The sequence below is a fragment of the Miniopterus schreibersii genome (assembly GCF_964146895.1).
Source record: "Miniopterus schreibersii genome assembly, chromosome: 8".
Lineage (NCBI taxonomy): Eukaryota > Metazoa > Chordata > Mammalia > Chiroptera > Miniopteridae > Miniopterus > Miniopterus schreibersii.
Window position 1 is genome coordinate 17580939 of NC_138109.1, and position 24536 is coordinate 17605474.

At 57.1% G+C, this 24536-nt stretch overlaps 1 protein-coding gene across 14 annotated transcripts in view; it reads right to left on the reverse strand.

The window, feature by feature from the left end:
* Positions 1-24536, reverse strand: part of ADGRB2 (adhesion G protein-coupled receptor B2) — a 58711-nt gene that overhangs the window by 1825 nt on the left and 32350 nt on the right. For 6 of the 14 annotated variants that reach the window (XM_081145789.1, XM_081145791.1, XM_081145794.1 and 3 more), the window contains exons 3-27: positions 15441-15524; positions 15023-15187; positions 13746-13910; positions 12958-13122; positions 12710-12877; positions 12534-12635; positions 12270-12376; positions 11290-11484; positions 11050-11118; positions 10865-10973; positions 10202-10532; positions 9726-9831; positions 9493-9536; positions 9103-9229; positions 8590-8693; positions 8389-8491; positions 7507-7657; positions 7277-7346; positions 6782-6848; positions 6565-6650; positions 6166-6264; positions 3976-4147; positions 3589-3684; positions 3199-3238; positions 1947-2569 (exon numbers count right to left, since the gene is read on the reverse strand). In XM_081145789.1, coding sequence (XP_081001915.1) covers positions 1947-2569; positions 3199-3238; positions 3589-3684; positions 3976-4147; positions 6166-6264; positions 6565-6650; positions 6782-6848; positions 7277-7346; positions 7507-7657; positions 8389-8491; positions 8590-8693; positions 9103-9229; positions 9493-9536; positions 9726-9831; positions 10202-10532; positions 10865-10973; positions 11050-11118; positions 11290-11484; positions 12270-12376; positions 12534-12635; positions 12710-12877; positions 12958-13122; positions 13746-13910; positions 15023-15187; positions 15441-15524 — 3548 coding nt within the window. The remainder of the gene's footprint in view (positions 1-1946; positions 2570-3198; positions 3239-3588; positions 3685-3975; positions 4148-6165; positions 6265-6564; positions 6651-6781; positions 6849-7276; positions 7347-7506; positions 7658-8388; positions 8492-8589; positions 8694-9102; positions 9230-9492; positions 9537-9725; positions 9832-10201; positions 10533-10864; positions 10974-11049; positions 11119-11289; positions 11485-12269; positions 12377-12533; positions 12636-12709; positions 12878-12957; positions 13123-13745; positions 13911-15022; positions 15188-15440; positions 15525-24536) is intronic. The other 8 variants (XM_081145790.1, XM_081145798.1, XM_081145796.1 and 5 more) reach the window with 4 other exon arrangements.

Sequence of the window (24536 nt, forward strand, 5' to 3'; positions counted from 1 at the left end):
GTGGCAGGGACTCAGATTCCCACACGGGATCACAGAGCAGACTTTCCTTCCTCTCTGTCCTGGATTCTACCCCTTTGCCTCATCTTGGCCCTTTCTCATTGCCAGCCATGGGCTTCCCTCTCCCCAGAACCCTCCACTTGTCCTGTAAACACGAGGACTCTGGTTTTTAGTCCTTCTGACCCTGCCGTGTCCCTTTTCCTGAAAAACCAGGCCCTGCCTCCCTGGCCTCCCACCCTCTCACTGGCCTCTCTTGCCCAAGATCACCTCCAAGGCCCTAAAACTACTCAGTGTTCAGTGCCACTCGAGGAGGAGGCCTTAGAGTCTTAGGATGTTGGCACGGAGCACTCATGCAACCGAGTCAACTTTCCAGGTTACGCTGGGGAAACTGAGGTCCAGGGAGGAGAAGGGACCTGTCCCAAGGCCCTCAGGGATGAAGCTAAAACCACCACCTAGATCTCCTGAGTCCCAGGCCCGCAGACATGCTCGCCACCACTGGCCTGCATGAACCATTCTCCTGGTCCTCCCCCACCTTCCCACCTGCTCTTTCCCAAGCAGCCACCTTGGCTTCCCCACTAGGTTCTGCACGCTGTGCCCTGGACCTTCCCTGCCCTTCACCATGCACCCGTGTGTCCTCCCTGTTCTCAGCTACACCTCTATTTCTGGAGGCAGCACACCTCTCCCCTCCCAATGCCCATAGCTGTCCCCAACTGAATAAATTCAGAATCCCATCCACCGCAAATCCACTCCTCCACCTCTGCCTCATTGCAGTTACCCACACCAGAATTCGGGATGTCATCCTTGACCCCTCAAGATGCTGCCACATTTACTGCCACCTCCCACACAAGGAGCCCAATGCTGGCCCCTCCTCTGTGGTCCAACCATGGGCAGGTGTCCACAGACCAAAACCATAATGCTGAGCACCCCCCCCCCCCGATGCTGGTGTCGGGTTTTGTCTTTGCTACGCCTTCCTGTTTTTGCCATCTGCAACAGGAGCAGGCACCAAATGTTCAAGAAACATTTTGGGAAAAAATCTAAACTTGCGAACCTCCTAGATGCTAACTTAATTTCCTTCATGCGGAGGATGGGGAGCAGGATTCTGAGGCCAAACGTGAGCAGCCAACAGTGTCTGAGCTATGTCTCCTGCCCCCTTCCTTATCTACATCCCCTTCATCCCTCCAGCTAGAGTTCCAGAAGGTTCTGGAGTTCTAGATCACTGCCATCTGTCTGTTTCCAGTGATTCTGCTCAGGATGCAGGTCTGAGGAGGTCAGAGGGAAAGTGGGGCATCCACAGAAACCGCCCAGGCAGGCAGAGTGAGGGGCTTACATTTTCTCAGAAAGGGGAGGGTCAGTTAGCCCAGGCCCATGGGCAGTGCTGAGGCTGATATCCGGGATAATGACAGCAGCAATCCCCATTATCTAGCACTTTCTACCTGCCTCACACAGAGATAAATGTTTTGTATCACTCTGAGTCTTCGCAACACCTCTACAAAGAAGCTGCTCTGTTCTCTCCACTTTACAAATGAGGAAACTGAGGCTCAGAGAGATTCTGCTCAAGCTCTCACTGCCGATCAGCAGCATCCTGATCTGAACTCAGATCTGTGTGACCAGGAGGCCCAGGCTCTCAGCACCTGGCCTGAGCCACAGGCCCCTTAAAGAAAGACCCATCCTAACTATTCACCCCAAAGCAGGCATTAAAAACCAAGTGTGAATGCAGTGCACAGGGCACCTTCAGAGTGTGAAGTCCAAGCCCCCTCAAGGAGTTGAGAGGAGCCAGGATTTCCCTGCATTTGCCGTGGGCTCTAACAGAGGGGGAAATGCACAGTGTATATACTCCCAGCGACTTGGAACAAAGATGCTGCTCTGGGGAGGTTGCTGGCTGTCCCTTCCCGGCCGCTGCACATGGGGGCAGGCCTCCCACGCCCACCCCATGCCCTACAGCCCCTCACCTCCAGGGAGCCCAGCTTCATGGTGGAGCCGGGCACAGTGCGGGGCATGGTTCGACTGCGCTCCCCCGGCTCCGGCACTTGGCGGGCGCTGGGCGTCGGCGGTGGTGGTGGTTGGAAGGTCATCCCATAGGGGTTCTGTAGAGACCCATAGGCAGGGCCCAGCCCCAGGCCTGAGTGGTCCACTGACAAGAAGCTGGGGTAGCCTTCGGTGTGGGCCAATGTCTTGGCAGCCCGTCGGGGGGTGCCCTCGGGCCGGGTCCTCGGGGGATCCTCACCACCTCCACCCCCACTGCCAGGCTGCAGGCTCAGAGTCCTTCGGGGCAGCACCATGTAGTCCCCCTCAGAGCCTGGGTCGCCTGGCCGTAGCCATGTGAGGTCCAGCTGCCGCAGGCTGCCCTCCCCACACATGTACACGGGGTTGGCCTCCTGGGGGGGCGGTGGCTCCCCCAGCCCTGACGAGGCTGCCATGGGCATCAGGATATTCCCAGGCAGTGTGGAGAAACTGAGGCCGCCCTCCGGGCCCACAAGGCAGGACTTGGGCTCCTCCTCCTCATCCAGGGACAGGCGGGACAGTGTGCCCGTGATGGTGGACGGGTTGCAAGTGTTGACCTCCTTGAACAGAACTGGGGGCAGGAGTGGGAGGGAGGTAAGTTCAGGGGAGGAGGAACCCCCAGATGCCCCTGCCCAGGCTGATCAGGTACCAAGCCCCTAAGCTCAGACAGAGGAGGAAACTGAGTCCTGGAGAGAGGGCTGCATGACTGGTACTCCCTCCCACACCCAAGGAGTTAGGAACACAGCTGGCCCAGAGACCCACAGCAAGGCAGGCAAGGAACAAAGCCAAGGCCCAACTCCTACGGGTCAGCTCCTCCTGCAGGTCCTGACCTCTGACCCCACGGCCCTGACGCTGTCAAAAGGGCCTTGTTCCTTCCCCGCCCTAGGCAGCTCTTCCCCAGGAGACACAACTGGAAAAGGAATCTGGTAAGAATCATGGAAATGATACAATATTGGGACAGCTACTACGTGCCAAGCACAGTGCTAGGCATTTGATGTCTCCTAATTCCTTTAAGGCTCTGAGAGGTCTGCTGTCTGCTCAAAGTCACACAGTAAGTGTGTTCACAGCTTTGAATTTACTAGGGGCTGTCTGACTCTAAAGCTAAACTCCAGTCAGACCCCTATCAGGGCCTCCCACTGGGGGCCCTCCCTTCTTGCCCTTCCCTGGGGACCATTCTCATCTCTGTGCCGGCAGACTCACCTGTCTGACAAGCCAGATCCACATCCTTTTCAAAGTCTGACTATAGGCAGAGAGGAATAGAGCAGGTGGGCAGAGAGAGGATCAATGTATCACGGTGGGGGAGGCTCAGTCCCCTCCCACCCACCCAGAGGTGCTACCCATGGCACACCACCCAACAGAGCCCACAGGGGCCCCACACATGTCTACTCCAGCCCCACCTGACAGGTGAAAAAACTGAATGAGGGGAAAGACTTGCCCAGTGACACCCAGAGGTCAGTGGCTGGGTCTGAATCGAACCTGGTCTCTGTCCCTCCCTGTCATGGATGGGGAAGGTGAGGGGACTGGGGCAGGGAAATGGGGGTGGGGCATGCTCAGAACCCACCCATGCCCTGTCTAGGCCCCCTCACTCACCAGGATCTGCAGCTGTCCATTCTTACACGAGTCAGGGGAGTCTTCGCTCTCATCGGCCCGGCACACGCCCATCTGGCACTTCACCACATCCTGGACCTGGGGGCAGCAGGTTCCTACTGGCCTGAGGCCTCCATAGGGCCCCTGGCCGCAGCTGGCTGTGCCTCCCGCCCCAGGCACCCAGGCGGGTTTGGAAGGACAGAAGCACATCCAGCCGAAGGGAAGGGAAGGCTGAGGGGAGCAAGAGCCCCAGGAGACCAGCAGGCCAGAGACAAGCGCTGCCCAGCTGGAGGCCTGGTCGGGGCCTCCACCCTCCCTGCACAGTGGGGAGAAGTGAGAGCACTGGCCTGGCGACGTGGGTGCAAAAGGACAGGAGAAGCCCAGCCCCACCTCTCGGCGCAGGAAGCAGTGCACAGCCGTGATGACAAAGCCCTGCGCAGAGTTGAAGACAGCGAAGAGGGCCTGGAAGAGGACCGAGCGGCGGTCTGTCATGGCCAGGACGGCGGACATCCAGGTGAGCGCCAGCAGGGGCAGCACCACGCAGGAGCTCCAGAGCGAGGCCCTGAGGACACAGCAGAGGGTCTGTCAGCGGGACGCTCCAGGAGACAGGGTGAGCTCAGCCCAGGCCTGCACTGAGCCTGGCGCCCTTAAGCTGCCCAAGACTGGCAGGGCCCCAAACTCCAAGACCTCAGTAATGTCCCCAAGCAGAGATGGGCTGAGGAGCTGGAGTCAGAGAAACAGAGTACAGAAAGCGAGAACTATGGGGCCAGAGCAGGGACCCAGAGAGGTGGGAGGGACAGAAACATGGACGCAATGGGACTGAGCCACAGCCAGGGGACAGGGATGGAGAAGGTGGAACAGGACGGTGGGAGAGAAAAGGAGAAGGGAGACATATGCGGATGCTGTGACTTTCAGCTCCGATTTGCACAGAATCACAGGCCTGGGCCACATCCCCAGAGATTCTGGGAGAGGAGAAGAGGGACAGTGAGAGATGACAGACACAGAGAGAATGAGACAGGCAGAGCCACGTAGACAGAAAGATTAAACAAGCAGAGCCCACAGAGGATGTCACAGAGCACAAATCTTTGGGGAGAAGATGGCCACGGCCGGTGCAGCAGAGGCTCATCTCCTTAGGTTCCCCAAGGAGGGGGCACCAAGCCCCCCAGTGGTGGCTCAGAGCCCTGGGCAAAAAGATTATAGTTGGGGCTGGGGGTAAAAGCCAGGACCAGGACCAAACCCACACATCCCTCGCCTCCTTGACAGGGGTGGGCAGAGGCAAAAAGGCAGACGGGCCCTTCATCCAGCTACCAGTGCCAACCTGCCATCACTGGCTACAGCCCACGTGGGCACAGGAGGGCAGCCTTGCCCTACTGGGCCAGGTGCCACACCCAGCCCACTCTGCCTCATGAATACATACCCCAGGTGGGAGGGTCAGGCAGGGATGGGCACGGCCCCGGCTAAGGCAGAGACGGGCAGGGGCCAAGACCTGTCCTATGAAGAACGGTTGGGAGCTGCTCAGACTGACGCAGGGCAGGCACAGTGCTCTGCACAGCCCCCAGCGGCAAAGCCAAGACTAAGAGAGGGCCTAATCACAGTCATAAGAGCTACCATTGATTAACCACCTATTCTCTGCCAGGCCCTACACTGAACACTTAACGTACATTAGTTCACATTGTGATCAAAACAACTCCAATAAAAAGGCATGGGAATTATTATCCCAATTTACAGATGAGAAACTGGAGTGTGCCCAGCTGGGCAGACAGAGACCAAGCTGGGATGCAAACCTAGTTTGGCTGCCTCCAAAGCCCAAGCTTTTAACTGCTAGTTCTGACAGACTGGGTCAGAGAGGCAGCTGGCAGCCCAAGTAACAGCTTTCTACTCCATGGAGCTGCCCAGAGATGGTGCCAACTGCCTCCAGAGGCAATGAGCTCCCTGACCCTGGAAGTGTACAAGATAAAGCTGGACCCCACTGGTCAGGGAGGCTGAGATGGATTTCTGGCTCTGGGTGGGAGGTTGGGCCTGAGGCCCTTGTGGATTTGTGCATGATTGAAATTTTAAGTTTCTCAGCTGCCAAGGACAGGGGTGTCTCAATGGTATAATTCTCTACCTCCAAGATTCTCTGTCTCCCAATTGGTTGAGATTCAATGCCTCTAAAATCTTAACTTTCAGATTCTATAACAGATGATAAGACTCTATGATTCACATTCTAACATTCTTAGCTTCTGATTGTTTTATTCTAAGATTCTATCATTCTAATTCTAAGGTTCTATGGGCTCAGAAATTCTAAGGACCTGAAATTCTGTGAGCTTCTGTAAAGTGAGGCGTAAGGAGGGGTCTAGATAAAACCTAAACTGGCAGGGAGGGCAGGGGTGGGAGCAAAGGGGTAGGCACAGGAACCCAGCATTTTCCAGGAAGCACAGACATTCACTCCTGATGCCCTCTGCCATCTGGACACCAAGCCTTTGGCAGGGCAAGCTTTCCAGGGCACTGGGCTGATACTCCCCCTCCCCCCACCAATGGCACTGCCCCCCCATTCTTTTGTCCCACCCCACCTCCCCGCCCCCCAGGGGCACAACTAACATGGCGTTCCTGGCCGAGGCTGAGCTGAGCAGGGGACTGGGGACCGCTCCACACGCTGAGCAGGGGAGGAGCAGGCTGGCCCAGGGGCACCGCTCCGACCTCAGGGGCGGCACAGACAAGGGAGAAGGGGGGAAACACATGGGAAGCAGGAGAAGAGGGGCAGCATGAGCCCCAGAGCAGGGTGGGAGGGGGAGGGCAGGTGAGAGAGAGAGAGGTGGGTTAGGGTGGGCGAGGGGCTGCAGCTGAGCACTCGGAGTGCCCACCTTGCCTGCACCCTTGATGCACCAAGGTTAGGGAGTCCCGGTCAATCGCATCCTCGAGCCCTGACTCCAAAAGTGGCCAGAGCCCTCCCTCCCTATACCATGTCCCACAAGGCCAAGTCACAGAGACCCCCCTTACCCGGCCCTCTGCTTCTTGGACTTGTCCGAGATGCCATCTCGAGCCATGAGCTTGTTGAAGACGACGATTCCAATAAGCATATTCACCTGGGGGCCCAGCAGAGTGGGGTGGGGACAGAATTACCAGGTGCCCTCCTGGCAGGGAAAGCCCCAAATGGGAGCTGGAGGGCAGGGAGTAGACTGCCACACCCCTCCCAGGACACTGAAGGGGCACATACCAGGACAATGACCGCCGCGGGGCCTACAAAGGCATACAGCAGGCCACCCTCCAGGGAGAGCCAGCAGCTGGGGGAGGAGAGGGAGCATTAGACACCTGAGCAGGCTCCTCTCCACCCTCAAACACCATCTCTCAGTGCTCCCTGGGCTGCCAGGCCCACATTAGCAATGAGGCCAAACCCCAGGCAGGGTTAGAGGGAGCCACTGGTTCTTACTGAGCCTCAGTTTCCCCCTCTAACAAAAGTGAAGACCATTAGGCCCAGCCCCATGGGAATCAAACAAGGCTGATCCCTGAGCTAAATGGTTCTTAAAGATTATCCAATCCCAGCACATCCTTTTACATTCAGGGAAACTGAGGCTCTGAGATGGGGAAGGATTTGCCCAAAGCCCCACAATAGGCGTGGACCTGAGGTGTAGCCTGAAAAGGCCAGAGGCCTAGACTAGGACCCTAAAAGGCTCCGTAACCCCCCACTGCCCACCATGGGAGGCCCACGTACTAGCTGGATGTACCATATCCTTTGGTGCGAGTAAAGCCAACAGACACAGCCACCACCAGGGCAGGCAGACCTGGGGGAGCAGAGGAGCCAGAATGAGATGGCTAGTCCTCAGGGCCCTCTCATCCTCCCAGACCCCAGCCCATGTGACCCCTGTGCCCACAAAGGGGGGACCTGTCTTGCTGCCCTTGCCCCAACATCCATTGGCAGAGTCCAGCACGGGCCCTGCTCACCCCAGCCCAGGCAGAGAAAGCGCTTGCGAACAAGGCGGGTGCGCATCCGTCCAATGACAGCCAGGTAGGACTGCCAAGCCTCAGTGAGCACCCAGCAAAAGGAGGAGAGGAAGAAAAAGTGCAGGAAGGCGGCTGTCATGGTGCACACACCCTGCGAGGAGAGAGACAAGGAGGGAGTGGCCCTGAGCAGCCGCCAGGGCAGGAGGCGCCAGGCTTCCCACGCCCGCTGCAGGGCTGCCATGGCTGCCCACCCGAGCTCCGCCCCCCACAGAGCCCTGCCAGGCACCCCCGTCTTCCTGCACCCACACACAGCACGACACAAGCCCAGTGACATGCACACAGCATTCAGCATCCGAGAGGCGGTCGGGCAGGCTGCCCACACACAGACGGGGTTGGCAGGGAGGGGGACAGACAGGAGCACCTGCCACGTCACGGTCGGGTGGGCCCCACACCTGGCGCTCACAGTGCGGGCACTACGCATAGAAGGCTGAGGGGGCATAAGGGGCAGCCAGCATAGGTCACCCACAGGCAGATGGCACAAGAGGCCTTGCTGAGACTCCTACATGTCCATAGACATGAGAAGGCCCAGGCTCCACAAATGCCATCCGCCCACACATGAGCTCGCAGGCACTCAGCTCACATAGACGTTCACAGATGTACGCAGACATTTATCACTCAAGTACACACCCCCCTCCTCTCCAATGCCTGCAGTATGCTCACACACAATCTCCCACACCCTCACCCAACACACAGCTGGAGTGTATAAAAACATCCATCACTTAGGTTCCTACACACAAACACACCATCACCTGCAAACTCTCTCCACTCTCACCCCCTGCACCCCACTCTCACTCCCTGATACCCCCATGAGCCTGCACCTGCCTTGCTCAGCACCCGCGACTGGCCCACGAGGATCAGGATGTTAGACGCCAGGATGGACAGGCAGAAATTGAGCAAGATGATGGAGCGTTCAGATTTTATAAACCTGAGGGCACAGCGGGCAGAGACAGAGGAGCTGGCTGCCCCAGCCCAACCTGGGATGACTGGTCACCTCCCGCCCTGTCTTCCCAGTGTCCCACCTACCTCCAGAAGGCAGCGTAGATGGCAAGCAGGGTGAGCAGAGCCATGCAGGACACAGCACAGCCAATCACAAGGGGGACCGAGGGGGAGCCCGCCAGCTCCAGGGTCTGGGGAAGATGAGAAGTTCAGATGGGTCACTGGGAGCCTCCCCACTCCCTGTCTGGTAGAGACTGCTCCTGCACCTTTGTCATAGCCACACACAGAAGGGGACTCACCACTGTCTTCACAGGTGCACAGAGCAGACCCAGTCACATATGGAGGCATATTTATGCTCAGTCACCCACACTCTTGCACATACAACCACACGTGTACATGTGTGCCCACTGCCACACACCCCCAGGCACATGTCATCACTGTGAGCACCATCCCAAGGACATAGACTTTCATGTGCAATCCCCAAAGTGCAGCTGCTCAGACACATGTGGGGTCACCCAGGTCCCTCCCAACACTGTCACAGACAGCCGCTGGCAGCCCAGGTGCCTCCTACTGGCCCAGCCCAGGCACCCTCCCACTCACCAGGTCCTTGGGCGGCTGGGCCAGCACGGCAAAAGTGGACAGGTGCTGGCACTGGCAGCGGGTGTGGGCTGCCTGGGTCTCCAGGGTCTGGCAGCTCTCGGTGTCCCAGTCCCCTGAGCTGGCATCTCTTGGGTGGGGGAAGAGGTAGAGTGAGCCCCAGCCCAGCTTCACAGCCCCACCCCTCAGCACTGGCCACTGCCCAAAGACAGGGGAATCCAGGGCAAGGCCACATCCAAAAGGCAGGCAATTGAGAGCCCTGGGATGTGCCCTTCATCCCTCAGGCCAAGGATGGAACCTAGGAGCCCTCTGGCCTTCCAGGAGGGAGATCCCCTCCTGAGGAGAGGTCCTAAGACTGCACTCCTCCCCACACAGAGCCCCTGTCCGACTCACGCTCTGGAATAGTCCCAGCTGGCACAGTGGGGATCTGTGGTGCCCTGGGGAGCAGAAGACATGAGTGCAGTGTGGGTTGGGGAGCTCACCATGCTGACCACCGCCCACCCTGCCACACAGACCCCAGAGGTCAGAGGGTCAGCCTGTCATTGGGCACACCACCTTCCCATCAGCCAGGCCTTCAGCCGCCCATGCTGGGTATTCCCGGGGTCCCTGTGTGGGACCCCACTCACATTAATGATGTAGGAGAGCTCCACTGTGATGAGGGGCTCGGCTGGTGGCTGTGTAGGGGGCCGCACAGTCACTGTCATCACCCGGGATGTGACGGCCAGCGGGGGCCTGGGGACAGGTTCTGAGGTCAGCTCCTGCCAGCGGGTGCCCAGACCCAGTCAGGAACCCCGAAGGTGCTTTGGATGAGGGGCAGGGGGCTACCAGAGATCAAATCCAGGGAGAGGCCTAGATCTCAGTGGGGCCCAGAACTTCAGGTAAGGTCTAGAGCTCAGTCCAACATCCCCTGGACCCCAACGAAGCCTCTGGGAGTTTCGTGGACATCTTTGAGAGAAGCACCTGTATCCAGAGCCAGGGGTCCCCAAGGCTGCAGGAGGATGCAGCTGAATCTCTGTGTGGCCAGCACAGGCTCAGTCCTACTTCTCTCATCTGGAACTCCCTGGACCCTCAGAGGCCCCATCCACCCCTCCCAGGGACTCACCTGGGGGGTGGCAGGATGAGGCCCAGGGTGCGGTAGAGCACAGCACCAATCACAAAGTAGGAAGAGGAATCCTCAGGGTCTGCTGGGAGGAGGCGCTGATGGGAGTAGCCTGGGCCAGGGGGCACTGTCCCTGGGCCCTTCCCTCTGCCAGGGCTGTTTGATGCCCCTGAGGCAGCTGGCTTCGCTGGGGAGGAAAGGCTGAGCACTTCCTTAGGCAGGAAGAGGCGGTCCTCCGAGTGCCGCACCCAGTCCTTCATGCCCCGGCGGCCCCGCATGGGGAATGTGATGTCGCTGGACACTGCAGAGACTGGCTCTCGCTGAATGCTGATCACTGTAAGGGGATGGGGGGCAGCAGAGACAGACAGTCACATAGAGGGCAGGCACAGGGAGGGAGAGATGTGGGGGAGACAGACACCAGGAAAGCAGATGCAGAGACCAAGGTTGGTACCAACCCAGAGGTGTGGGGACACATACACAGAGAAACACAACACAGAAATGGAGGAGGGGAAGAGACATGGAGAGAAAGATACAAATGAGTTAAATAAGGAAACACAGGGTCCCAGGAAAGAGAGAAAGAGAGAGAAACAGCCTTAGAAACCACCCCTCCCCCATGTGGGGCCTGGGTTCCATATCCAGCACCCCCTCCCCGCCAGCCTCCTGTACCCAAGTTGTCTGTGACGATCAAAGAGCTCTGAAAGGCCTTGAGAGCATCGCCCACCAGGTGAATGAAGTCCTCCACCACCCGGAGCAGGTGCACAGAGCCAGGGGACACCTGGGGACGAAGGTGTGTAAGGGTCCAAGTTGGAGGTGAGTCATGAGGGAGGAAACCTAGAAGCCTAGCCCCTCACCTGTTGAGCATCATCCCACTTGTCCTTGTTCTCTGCGTCCACCATGAAGCTTACCACCTGGAAGAAGCGCTGGGAAGAGAGCGGTGACTGTCAGGAAGTCCCAACTCCTGGGACGAGAGCTTCCCCATCACAGCCACACTTGCTGTTCCCAGCAGACTCTGCCATAGGGACCCAGACTTGTTCAGTCTGGAGCTTCTGCACCCTCAGTCCTCCTTCCCCCCAAGCAGAGGAGGGAGGTACCTGCACATCATCAGCTGAGGGCACATAGGTGGCCCTCTTGAAGGTGTCAGTGACGTTCCTTAGAATGTCCACAGAGAAGAGCAGGTCTCCGCTGTAGTAGGTGCGCCGGGCCAATAGCTCCTGCAGGCTGCGCACCACTTGTGACATGCCCTCTCCTGCCAGCATGCGTTGCCCCTTGGCCAGGTGCTCCCGAAGCTGCAGGTGACGAGTGGGCTGCTGTCATCAGAGTGTCAGGAGCTGGGACCAGCCCCTGGCCCATCCCACTCCAGTCCGCCCACAGCTTGCATAGGGAAGAAAAGGCAGAGATGCTCAAAGGGACTCAAGAAAGAGACCCATAGAGAGAATCTCTAAAGATCCTTTTAAAAGACTGAAATAGAAATAGCTAGAAAGGGGAGGTGCTCAGATGTACACGTAAAAGAGGATAAGCAGGGTGCAGGGGTAGGGTACCCCCATCCCAAAAGGTCATGCACACTCTGGACTGTAACTCATTCATATGCATATTTTCTCTCTCTCTTTCTCAAATGCAAGTTCCAAATGCAAACACACAACTAAACCAATTACAGTCAGACAAACAAGTACACACAGGCCACATTCGCTGACAACATTCTTACCCCATGATAGGCCCTAAGTTGGACATTGAGGACACAAAAAAATTCAACTTTGTCCCTAGGCCTTCAAGGAGCTCCCAATCTAGCAGGACACAGACATTTTGAAGAGTACTCATTACATTTAAGACTGAAAAGCTCAGGGAGCTGTAGGAACACAGAAGTAGGCACCAGGGATAAGGGAATACACTTGAGAGTTAGGCCTTGTTGTACGAGTATGAGTTTGCCAGACAAGGAGAGGCACAGCCAGGCAGAAGTGAGCACAGCATATATATGCCAAGGTACATGGGCACGAGTGAGAATTAAGCTCCCTCCACCCCCTACCAGGGTCTGGGGTAGATCGTGTGTCGCCCCAGCCCAGCAGGGAACACTCACTGACAGATATAGGTAGCGGTACTCGTGGGAGATGCAGCGGGCAAAGCTGGGCAGCCCCCAGTATGCCACACCCTGGGCACTGAGGAGGCAGCGGCGGCTGGCAGACCCTGCAGGGGACAGGACAGAGGGTTGGGTGTAGGAGCCTAGCTCTCACCCACTTCATTCTGCACCTCAGGATGGGGGATCAAAGAGGCTGGAAACCCAGGAGGGGGCAGCAAGAATGACAGGGGTAGCGGCCTGAGGGGAGAACCACCCGCCGCTCACCTGAGGCATTGGGGGGACACTTGTTGTAGATGATCTCGCCAGCAGCCGCCTTCTTCCACGTCATCAGCATCACATACTCATCCCTGCACATCTCATGGAAAGCTGTGGGTATAGTGAAGGGGCTCAGCCAGGCCCACATATTTGTCTCCCAACCCCCAGGGTCCTGCAAGCAATACCTGGACACCTCTTCTCACTGCAGGGCTTCACCTCCTCTCCGGTGCCCTCACAGGGATAGCCCTGCGCGCCCGTGGCCTGGCACATGCGGAAGCGGCGCTGCCAGCCTGTGTCACACGTCTTGGAGCACAGGCTCCACGAGTTCCATGGTCCCCACTTGCCATCTGTGGCTTTAGGAGAGGGCAGGCATGAGTGGTCCCAGGTGCCCCCAGGGCCAGGACGGCCACCTGCCGCCCTTGCAAGCACTCACCCGGGCACTCAAGGTTGCTGCACTCGCGAGTGTCAGTGAGGGCACCCATACACGTGGCCCAAGCTGGACCCGCCACACTGCACTTCCGGCTGCGCTGCTGGGTCCCGTTAGCACAGGACGTGGAGCACGGGCCCCAGGGACCCCATTCTAGCCACTGGCCTTCCACTGCATGGGGAGACACAAGCAGGGGCAGCCCTTGAGCAAGGGGTGTGGGATCTGTCAGGGGCAAAACACGGCAGGGAGATGGCAGAACCTGCTATGCATTAAGACTTGAATCAGGCCAAACCCACTGGAGAGGGGTGGATGAAGGGGGCGATGGGGGGGAGAGGGGAGGGGGCTGGAGTGAGCAGGTGGTGCCTGGGCCCAGTCCTGCCTGCTTGTCACTAGCTCCAGGAACACAAGGCACCTATCCACTCAGCACCGAGGCACACAATCTCTTGGCTAGGGAAATGGGTCACCTTCTGATTGATCTTTGTCTAACTTAAGCCCAGCTTTGTGTCCCCTCACAACCCAATTGGCCATGAGCACCAAAGTGCTATGAACAGCAAGGGCAGCCCAGGGCTTAGGGGCAGGGGCACTGGCAAGCAGTCCCCCTTAGATGGGGTCATTATGTGCCAATTCCAACTGGGTTGGGCCAGGTCACCTCCCACTCTGACAGTCTCCCCATGCTTGGTCAAAGTTCACGGGGTCCCCAGGGCCAGGGCACTGGACATGACTGCCTCCTTTGAGTCTCCCGACCCCCACCCGGCTGGCCAGCGCCCGCCTGGAAGCCCCCGGGCGCTACTGACCCGGGCAGGCAGCCATACTGCAGAGCTTAGTCTGCAGCTCAGGACCCTCGCAGGCCTTGCCGCCGTGCTGGGGGGGCACGCAGGTCCGCATCCGGCTCCGGGACCCCCGCCCGCAGCTGCGGGAGCACAGGCTCCAGGACCCCCACTCCTCCCACACGCCGTGCACTGCAAGGAAGCACGTGGCTGGTGGCTGGGCCGCACCTTGGCCCGGTCCACTGCCCATCCACCCACCAATCAGGAGCTCCAGCAGTTCTGCGACCACTCCTCATTGGCTCTGTCCTGGGCCCCACCCTTTGGGGCAGGTTGTGGACTACCAAGGGTTTATAGTTCCAGCTCACACAGGACACCCAGACAGGGAGCCTAGGATCAACCCAGAAGGGTAGCCAAGGATCCTTCTCTCCTGGGAGCACAGGAAAGCTCAGGAAAGGACTCAAGATCTATCCCCACCCTACCCTACCTTACCCCTCCCCACCCCTCTCCACCCTAAGACCAAGAGCAGGAAGCCAACACAGCAGCCCTAGAGCAAGAGACGTGCCCCTCTGACTCCAAGCGCATGGACACACAAATAGACACGAACCTCTACATGGACACTGACACAAAGCTCACTCCAGAACACAGCTTTGCCCCAGCCCCTTTGCAAGCTCCTGTCATACCCCCAGGTATCAAGACCTCTTCCCAGATAACCCTACTTTAAAACCACAGCCAGGAGCTAGCCAGGCCTAGGCACCACTGCACTCCCTCAGGGCTGAGGAGCACGGAAGCTGCCCCAGCCCTGGGACTCCCTGGCCCAGGCAAGCGCATGCACACTCTCAACTCCATGCTGAACTGAGGAACGCTTCAGGGGCTATAGGAGGCTCCATGGGGAGTGGGGTGGCAAATCAGAGGAGGGAGGGGATGGTCAGGGAAGGCTTCACTTTTTTTTAAAGTGAAATTTGTCTTAGATCTTGAAGGACAGGCTGAATTTTGATAGCCCAGGTGGGGAGGGGGCATAGGGGGAGACTAAGGAAATGCAGGGAGGTGGGAAAGTGCAAAGGGTGTTGGTGTGGTCAGAGCATAGGGAACACGGAGGGCACCGAGGGTAAGAGGGGAGTGATGTGCCCGGAACCTAGCCCACTCGTGTGGGCCTTGGTCTGATTCATCTGAGTCCCCAGTGCCCTGGGTGGGGCTGGGCACAGTGTGGAGGACAGTCACTTCGCTGAATGAAAGGAAGATTAGCCTGCCCAAGCCCCGGGGGGACCTCACCCTGCAGGCAGACGGGGTGGGGCGGATGGGCGTACCTGGGCACGTGGCTGAATTGTTGCAGGGCCGGGTCTCCCGCAGGGGCCCGCTGCACAGGGTCCCATAGGGGGAGGACACACAGGAGCGGGTCCGCACCTGCAGACCCTGCCCACACGTCAGGGAACACACGCTCCACGGGGACCACTCTTCAGCTGCTGGGTCACCTACGAGAGAGGGACAGCGTCGGCGGCAGGGGGCACCTTCCAAGCACTCAGTCTCATAGGAATCCTCCTACCTGACCCGAAGTGACAGGCCCTTCAGAAAGCAACCCAGCCCTGCCCGCAGGCCTCACATGGCAGAAAGATGTGACTGAGCTCCAGGACATAGACACAGACGGGCACATGCCAAGCACACATGCCACTAGACGCCACACAGTCGGGCCCCCGCCGCAAAGGAAGGGAGGTGGGCCCGAGTTACCTGTCTGTGCCAGGTATACCCCAGGCTCATCCGCAGACCTTGGCCACTGGGTTTTCACCTTTGGTTCCTCTTCCGGCTCCTCACCTGGAACACGGAGGTGGTGGCAGGGGCTTAGCCAAGGCCAGCTCTGTCCTGCCGGAGTGGCACAGAGAGGGCAGCCTTGCTTGCCCTCAGCCTGAGGGTCTGGAACCAACTGCAGATGATGCTGAGAGAGCATCAAGTCCTGCCCCCTGCCCCACCACCACCATTTTACAGATAAGGAAACTGAGGCGCAGAAGGCCACACAGTACTCGCCGCAGCCTCACAACTATCTTTTCCTCCTCTTGCCTCAGGCAGAACAGGGGAGACCGGAGAGGAGTGGCCACTCATACTAATGAGCTCCAGGGGACCTCTGTGCCCAAAGCTGTCCACACCAATCTCCTTTAACACTCCCCTGGGAAGTAGGGACCCCCATCTCTGTCTAATGATGAGAAAACTGAGGACTAGAGAGGGGAAGTGATTTGTCCAAGACCACACAGCTTGGCGAGCCCAAAGCCCAAGCTCTTTCCCCTCACAGGGATGACTCCTAGGGCTGACCCTCCCCCGCAAGCCTACCTTTGGGACACAGTTCATGCCAAGCCAGGGGCTGGGTCTTGGCCCCGGGTTCGGCTTCCCAAGCAGCGCTGGACTGTGACCTGGAGGCGCAGGTCAGAAGGCTGTTTCTCTGAGACCCAAGGACTTAGGGCAGGTGCCTTCATCCGGCGGACCCTCCTTCCCTTGCCCCTTTGGCAGGACAGCAGCGGGTCCTCCAGGAGGCCGATGCTGCCCCGGCCCCCGCTCACGGGGCTCTCGGCTGCCCTGATATATGTGTCTGGTCTAGGCCTTGGAAGCACCACTAGCGCTGGAGGAGGGGCTGGGAGCTCCCATTCTCCAAACCTGGCCCCTCCTGCTCAACCAGGAGCTCATCCAGGCATCCAGGTCCTGGGCGCACCCCCCCCCACCACCACCCCCAGGCTGGGCAGCAGGGACAGGGCAGAGGTGAGTGCAGAGGAGAAAGGCCCAGCCCATGTAGAGGCTGCTGGGCAAGTGGGACAGGAACAGTATCTGGGGACAAGGCTTAGCCCATGCTGTCCCCAGACAAGAAGGTACTCTTCTCCCCAAACCTCAGGCCCGCTCCTATTTCTAACAGCCACTCGTGTTTAAAGGAGCCTTAGGGCTGCACTCTTCCTGGCTCCTGCCACCCAGTCCAGGCTCTGCATCAGAGAAAAAGCTCTTCCTGAGCAGGCATAAAGAGGGAAAACTGAGAAAATCTGCTGTCCAGGGGGCCTTCGACTGCCACTCGGCCCAGCTTTTAGTCTCATCAGTTCTGGGGCCCTTACCTCCACTGGGCCACCACTCCTAAGACCTGCTCCACAGCATCCCCGGAACTTCTCCACTCATCTCTGCCATCTGGACCCGCAGGACAGCTTTGCGGTCAGGCAACCCTGGATCCCAACTGGGGTGTGGACACTGACCAGCTGTGTGACCTTGGGCAAGTGTCTTTGCCTCTCTGGCCCCATTTTTACCTCTATGACACAATATTCAAATTCTTCCTGACGGCAGGCCACCAAGCCCTTAGCACACTGCTTGGCACATGGCGAATGCTCAGGAGGCAGGAAATGCCTGGTTTATTTTTATCACCTCCCTCTCCCCTCCTAACTTCCACCCCTCTGCACCGTCACATCCCACCCTTCAGCCCCCTGGGCCTCCTCCTTTTGAACAGTATCTGAGGTGCCTCCTGGCCTCACTCTGGGCCCTGCCTCCATCAGGACCACTGAGAAGGTGTTGGTGCCACGCCTGCCAGCTCCTGAATCTGCTCACCCAGCCCTTCCACCATACCCGCTCAGCCAGTCCCCCACCCCAGAGCCTTGTGACAAGCCGCCTTCTCCACACCCACCCCCAGGCTGCTGAAGAAATCTACAGCTGTGCCAACTGGCACCGCGACAGATTCAAGGCTGCACATCCGCTGGGTGCCCAGGCTTCTCAGCAGCCCTTCTCGGCTCCCTGCCTTCCCCATTCCCCACCTCTCTGGCTGCCCCAGACCTTGACCTCTCTCAAGCCCATCTCCACCCACTCTCTGGGCGACAAGCTCCTTTACACAGAAAGCTGAAACTGATACAGGAGCCTCTCCCCACTTCTTGTCCCACCCCTCCAACTCCCAACTTTCCTGCAGCTCTTCTCACAAAGCCCAGGCCCTCGGCCTGGTCCTGCGTCCCACCCCTCCCTCTTCTCAGGAGGGCTCCGTCCATTACCCCCTCTCCCATCAGCATTTTCTCATCACAGCCCAGGAGCGTCCCCAGGCCTCCTCCATTCTGGGGGAGCCCTCCTTTGGCCCTCCTTCCTCATCCAGCTACTGCCCTCCGGCTCCTCTTCGCCATCAATGAGTGGTTCACAGCTGGCACTCCAGTTTCTCACCTGCCACTCACACCCTAGCTCAAATGTCACCTCACTTGGTAATCCACTGCAGCCTGGCTTCTGACCGCATCTTTCTACTGAAACCATTCTTGACAAAGTCCTCCACGCCTCCTTGTTAAATCCTAGGGACACTTTGCAGGCCTCATCTCACTTGACCCCTCGGCAGCATTTGTCCCTGTTGACTCTTCCTGCCTTGAAACACTCCCTTCCCTGACTCCCGCTTTCCTCCTGCCTCTGTGGCTCCTCAGGCCCACTTTCCCTACTGGTTTATCCTCCTGCTGTTTCAGGCATCCACACTTTGTCTTGTTTTCACTGCACACTCTGCACCCCTCCTCCAGACCTAATTAACCTGTCATGCCCGGCCGAGTGTGGCTCAGCAGTTGAGCGTCAACCTAGGATCCAGGCAATCAGGGTTCGATTCCCAGTCAGGGCACATGCCCAGGTTGCGGGCTCGATCAACGACTCTCTCATCATTGATGTTTCTATCTCTCTCTCTCCCTCTCCTGTCCTCTCTCTGAAATCAATAAAGATATATTAAAAAAAAAACCTGTCATTATCCCAGACCCTCCCCCTTCACTCCTGTCTAGTCTCCTACCTCCTGAACAGGTCTCCCAATGGGGAGCTCTCACATTCACTCAGCATGTCCAAAATAGGATCATCTTCTCCTCTCAGTCCTCTACCTGTTTGTTCCCCACCTTCTTTGCCTGGAAAACTCCTACTTGACCTTCAAAACCCACCTCAAATGACCTCTTCTCTGTGAAGTCTTCCTTATCCCCCACTTCCCAGGCAGAATTGACTGTCCCTTCTTGTATGTGCCGTCTCATCACAAATGATTCTATCTTCTGACTGTCTGAACTTCCTCCCACCCATGAGCCCTTTGAAGGAAGGTTGTGTGTGAGCCGTCCCTGACCACAGTGAATGCCCGCACAGAATCCGGTCCAGGGAAACATCAATGAACACACTGCTCCCAGCTTCCTCCCCCCATCTCATGGCGGGGTCGCTGGAAACAGTCATTTATAATCTTGAATATCAGCTCTGCCCAGCAGCCCTCCACCCACTTATTAATGAATCTGACACCCATTTACGAATAAACATTCTGGAGAAGCCTGTTGCGAATCTAGCCAAGAGTCCCCTTATCCAGCTCCTGTTTTGGTGCCTGGGCCATCATTGTGTCTGTGACAGATGCCCCACCAGCCTGGCATCCAGGAAGACCAGCAAACAGGAACATGTGACAGACTAGCCTGACCTGCTTGTCATGAACTCACACTGCTTCCTGTGGTCCCCAGTCCTCTGCTAACCACTCGCCAGCCGTTTTCAGGCCAGCGCCACAATATAACCAGACTGATGATGGTGGCTGCTGGAATCCACCCTAATTGAAAATCAGAACATGTCCCAGGTCCAGCTTGAGTCCCTCTCCTAGTCTCCTGGGCTGGGCCAGAGAGGGGAAGGAACACATCCAAGGCCACACAGCTGGGGCCTACACTGCCTGCCCTCCCTTCCACCCCCACCCCACCTCCCTCAGAGGAGTGCCCAGCTGTTTATTTCCCCCACATGTGAAAGCCAGTTTTCCCTGAAGGGGGAAGACGACAGATAAGGCCAGAGGTGTCATCTACTGAAACAAGCATTTATTCAGCATCTACCACGTGCAGGCCCCAGCCGGCTCCAGGCCCAGAACAAGGGGAGTCTGAGGGGAAGCTGAGCCAAGAAGAGAAGGAGAGGTCCAGGAAGGGGTGGGAATGCACCCAGAACTCCCGAGTGTCCCACCCAGTGAGCCAGAGGCCTTCCTGGAGCAGGGGCTCTGATGCTCACAGGCCTGCAATCTACCAGTTTTCCCACCTGGCTGCCTGACGGCAGACAGACCTGCTGCTGGGACAGACTTACCAGATCAGCCCCTGATGGGTTCTGCTTTGTTTTGAGTAAGGTAACACACAAGCGCTCATGCCAGTCACCATGCGCTCCACAGCACCTCGTTTCTTCCTCATGAGGACGGTTCTCCCACTCACTAGTGAGGAACGAGGCTCCAAAGTCTCACGCTCGAAAGAGGCTGGTGGGGATTCGAACCCAGGCCTGTCTGACTCTGGAGGCTGTGCTCTTTCCACTGAACTGCACTGGCTCTGATAAAATGCAAGTCAGCTTGGCCCTCCTCAGAGACACCTTTCCTAATTCCCACACAAGCCTGTCACTCCCTCACCCCACCAAAGTCCCTCGACCATGCCTCGATTATCCTGTGAAAAAGGGTAACTGTTCCTTTGCACACCTACTCCTCTCTCCCCCAAGGTGAACCTGATTTACCTCTGTAGTCTCCAAAGTGATTGTCTAGGAATCTGGCTCCAGACACACTCTGCTATTGAGGAACCTTCAGTGGTTCCCCACTGCTACAGCCACAGTGTCAACCTCTGAGCCTATCATGCTCCGGCCCCCACTGGCCTGTCCAGTCCCGTTCTCTCCTCCCCATTAGGCAGCCAAGCCACTGGGGACCCATGTGGAGAGCGGGAAGAACATAGATTTTGGAGCCAGGCAAATGTAGGTCTGATTCCCAATTCTGCCATAGTCTTGCTGTGTGCCACTAAGCAAGTCGCATCACCTCTCTGAGCTTAAAAATCTTCAACTAAAAATAAAGGTGAAATTTCCTACTGCAGGTTCATTGCGAGAATGAAAGGAAATGAGATATGGACAGCCTGGAGCATCATAACCTCTCAATGAAAAGGAGCTGGCACTTCTTGTTTTTCCTTGAATATATAAATGCCTTCCTCCCTCTATTTGCATTGGCCAATGGTGTTTCCTCCCTTCTTCCACATCAGTTTGCCAACATTTTCAACATGTCAATGCCACCTCCTCCAAGAAGCCTTCCTAGGCTGACCACATAGGGGTTTGGGTATGCCGGTCCCTTCTTCTCTGGCTTAGACCCCAGGCTGCCTCCTGCTGCAGCTGTGAGTATCCTCTCGTGGGCCCCAAGGGAGGGTCTCAATCTCCCTCACCCCTCTTGTACAGGCAACCTTGCTCTGAGCAGCCAGACACAAGACAGGCATTCAGCAAACATGGTCCAGATATCTCTGAGGGCTCCTCCACCCAACAATACAGGGACCATTCTTGTCTCACCCCTGGCACTGGCAGGCAGGGTGGGCACAGGCTCTCTGCCATTTGAGCAGAACTGCAGACCCCACTCCCCAAACTCCATAACATCCAGCCCCCTCAGCTTCTTTTGTGGGAAACTTGTTAAAAATAATGACAATTACTTCCACAGAGAGAAAGGTACGATTTTCAAAGATTCCCCAGCTCCCTGCATCCTCCCTGAGGCTTACCCCAGGCCCCGAGTTGGCCCCAGATCCCCTTGACACGTGGCTCCCCAGCCCCACCAGTGCTTCTTGTACCCCATAGTGCATCAGAATCCCAGGGGGATAGGGGCAGAAAGAGGTGGCTTTGGAAACTTCCAGGCTCTACCTCTACATTTCAGAGCAACCAGGTGTCCCCATGAGAACTAGAAACCCAGCCAGAATGCCAATCCCCCTCCAATGACTTCCTCCCCAAGCTGCTGGCCTATCTGCCCAGCCTCCCAACAGAGCTAGCTGGGTCCCTGCCACCAACCCCACGTGGCCAGGAGCTCCTAGAGAGCAGGGACCACATCTGACTCATGCTGTCTCCCCCACGACACCCAACTTCTTGCTGCCTTACTTACAGCCCTTGGCCAATAGGCTGAGGTCCCAGTGTTTGCAGATGGCAGTCAGAGCCTTGGCCCCATCTCCCACCACTGGCGGGGGTGTGTGTGTACTATAATCCAGTAACGCCAGTCCATGTATCTCCCCATACCTGGCACATTCATACCTCCACTTCCTTACCTCCTATGGGGTTTCACAAAGCCTGCAACAGGAGATGACTTGGGGTGGCTCACAAAAGTGCCACGAAATAGCACTGGATCATGGACAGAGGAACGTATCTTCTTTCCATGTCTCTTTTAATTAAGGTGGCTTTTGCCAATCTGTCTGTGATAGTTATCACTCCTGCCCTGATGCAATTAACAGTACCCACTCCCCACTTTATAACCTCAAAAAAGTCCCAGTTTAGCTGATGAATTATATGGTCATCTAACTTTTAATCCTCCCAAATGCATGGAAGATGAAGTCTCTAGGCTTTCAAGACTTTACCACCTGCCCACGTGCTGATTTCTCTGTCTAACACGCTGAGAGGAGGGACGAGTATTTCACTAGAATTTGATAATGTTGCCTTGTTTTCACTGTGGTCGTTTCTTAGGTTATCTTCTATTTCAAATGAGTGATACCCTTTTTCCATTTATGATATAAAATTTCTTTTTAATAAAATGAATTTTAAAAGCAAGTCAAGGAAAATTTCACAGGCTAGTGACTTCCTATTCACTCCTCAAAACCCAGCTCGGAATCACCATCTTTAAACTGCCTTCTCACTCCTGGTGGTTTTGTCCCTTAGTCTTCCTCCTCCCTTAACATCAGCACACACATACCACACCTATTATACTAAATTATTGACAACAGGCAGCTATTTATTAGGGACTAACCATGTGCCAGGCACTGCGCTAAGCACTTCGCCACATTCTCTTGCTTAACCCTCACTGTTATTCTGTGGAGTAGCTCTACCATCCCCATTTTCCTGGTAGGGAAATGAGGGTGAAGAAACTTGCCTGCAGTCACAGCTAATCGGTGGTGGGGTCAGGAATTGAAGCTGGAGCTGGGTGACTTCAGCCTGTGGCCTTGACCACCGCTGTACTAGTGGTCACTCTCCCCCACCAGAGGGCAGAAGGGGTGTCTGGTCCACCTCAGATCTCATTCACTCTAAGTAGCCCAAGGTCTGGCACAAACTGCACTCTGATAAAGACATGAAGATGCGTGTGATAGATGGGCTGGGGTCCGTCCCTGCTGAGATGTGTGGGGGCGTCTGTGCCCCACTCTCCATCCTGTGATAGAGCAACAAAGCTACAGCACAGGTCTGGGCTGGAAGGATCTTCCAGGAAATGCATTGCCCATGCTAGGTCTTCCTCCACCCCCTAAAGATTGGCCCTGCCTCCCTGATGTCTGAGTCCTAAACAGGCAGGTAGGGCCCCACTTGCTGCCACCGGACCAAGCTAGGCTAGCAGAGCCTGAGTGTTGACAGGAGAAAGGCCAATCTATGTAGGACTGGGCTGGGCAGGTCAGAGGCAGCTTCCTAGAGGAGACAGGCCTGAGCTGTGCTTAGAAGAATTCAGGAATTCTGGATAAACAAGGGCAAGGGCATTTCAGGTGAAGGAAACAGACCAAAAAAAGGCAGGGAGGCCAGAAAGCAGGGGACTCAGGAGAAGCCCTGGTTGAAAGGGTAGGAAAGAATGAGGGAAGGTTGAAAAGTAGGTGGCAGCTGGGTCCAGGGTGGGGCTAGAATGCCAGGCTAAGGAGTTTGGGCCACAGTGGAGAGTCACTGGGGGCTGGATCAGGGAAGTAACACAGAGAACTGGGGGTCCTGAGGCTCCAATGGGCAGCACCTTGTCCAGGTCACACAGCAGCAGCGGCAGAATGGAGATCTGAACCCACTCTTGCTTCCCCGGCCTGACACTCAGGAGACCCCAGGCTCACCTGGCAGCCATGACTCAAGAATGGAGCCTGATGATGGGGAGACAAGGGCAGGACAGGGCCCCTAGGGGGAGGCAGGGAGTGTGGCAGAGGAGGGAGGGGGATTGAAAGAGTGAAAGCTACTCTCTTCCGGGTGTCACTTTGCACAGCCATCCCCATTGGCCAATGCCTCCTCAGGACTGGAGGGTCAGTGGGCAGGAACTGCAGGTTGGTGGCCGGTCCCCAGGAGCTAGGTTCCGCAGCTGGCACCACCTCTACAACCCGCCCTCCTGCCCCTGCCTCAGCCAGCCTCGGTACCAGCCTCCACCAGGCTCCTTCCTGCCTGCCTTCCCTTTCTTCCTTTTCCCCCACTTAACAGATTGCAGCAGCAAGATGGCACAAATTTATGGCTCAACTCACCAAAAATAACAAGAGATCTATCAAAGGCAGTTTGCGTGAAATTAACAGGCGCCTGTACCCTCTTGTCAAACGCACTCAGCTCTGAGGCGAGCCCAGACACTCTGCTCCGCCACTGCCTACCGGTTCTCGGCCTCATCGCTCTTCCAATACCAACCAGCCCCACCCCACCTGGCCTTGCCATTGATCCTATTCGGGGTGTCCCAGAGGAGGTGAGCACAGCTCCCTGCCCCAGTACCTGGCAAAGGGGCTAGGAGGAGGGTCCTGGCCTTCCTGTTCACCACCATCCCCACCACTCTTGTTCTCAATCTGGCAGCTCTATGTGCCAGCCGGTTCTCCTACAGTTGGTACATGTGTCCAGCTGGCCCAGGGGGAAGGAGGTGAAGAGAAGCATGGAGATGAGGCCAAGGGCTTGGCAAAGGTTGTGCTGCCACCAGGCACAGAGTGCCCTGGGCCCTGACGATGCCACTGGCCCTCGGACACTCCCTACCACACAGAACAAACTGAGTCTTGCCCCAGAGTGGTTAGGCAAAAAGAAGGAGGCGGCAGAGAGGAAAAGTCTCTTGCTTACCAGGGGAGAGAAAGAGGCTGTGCCAGGCCAGCTGTGAGCCCTACTGTGCCGTGTGAGCCCTCTTATGATGGCTTATACTCCATCACCCCATGCACCTCCCCACAGGGCCCCCTTGCAGGCAAGCCT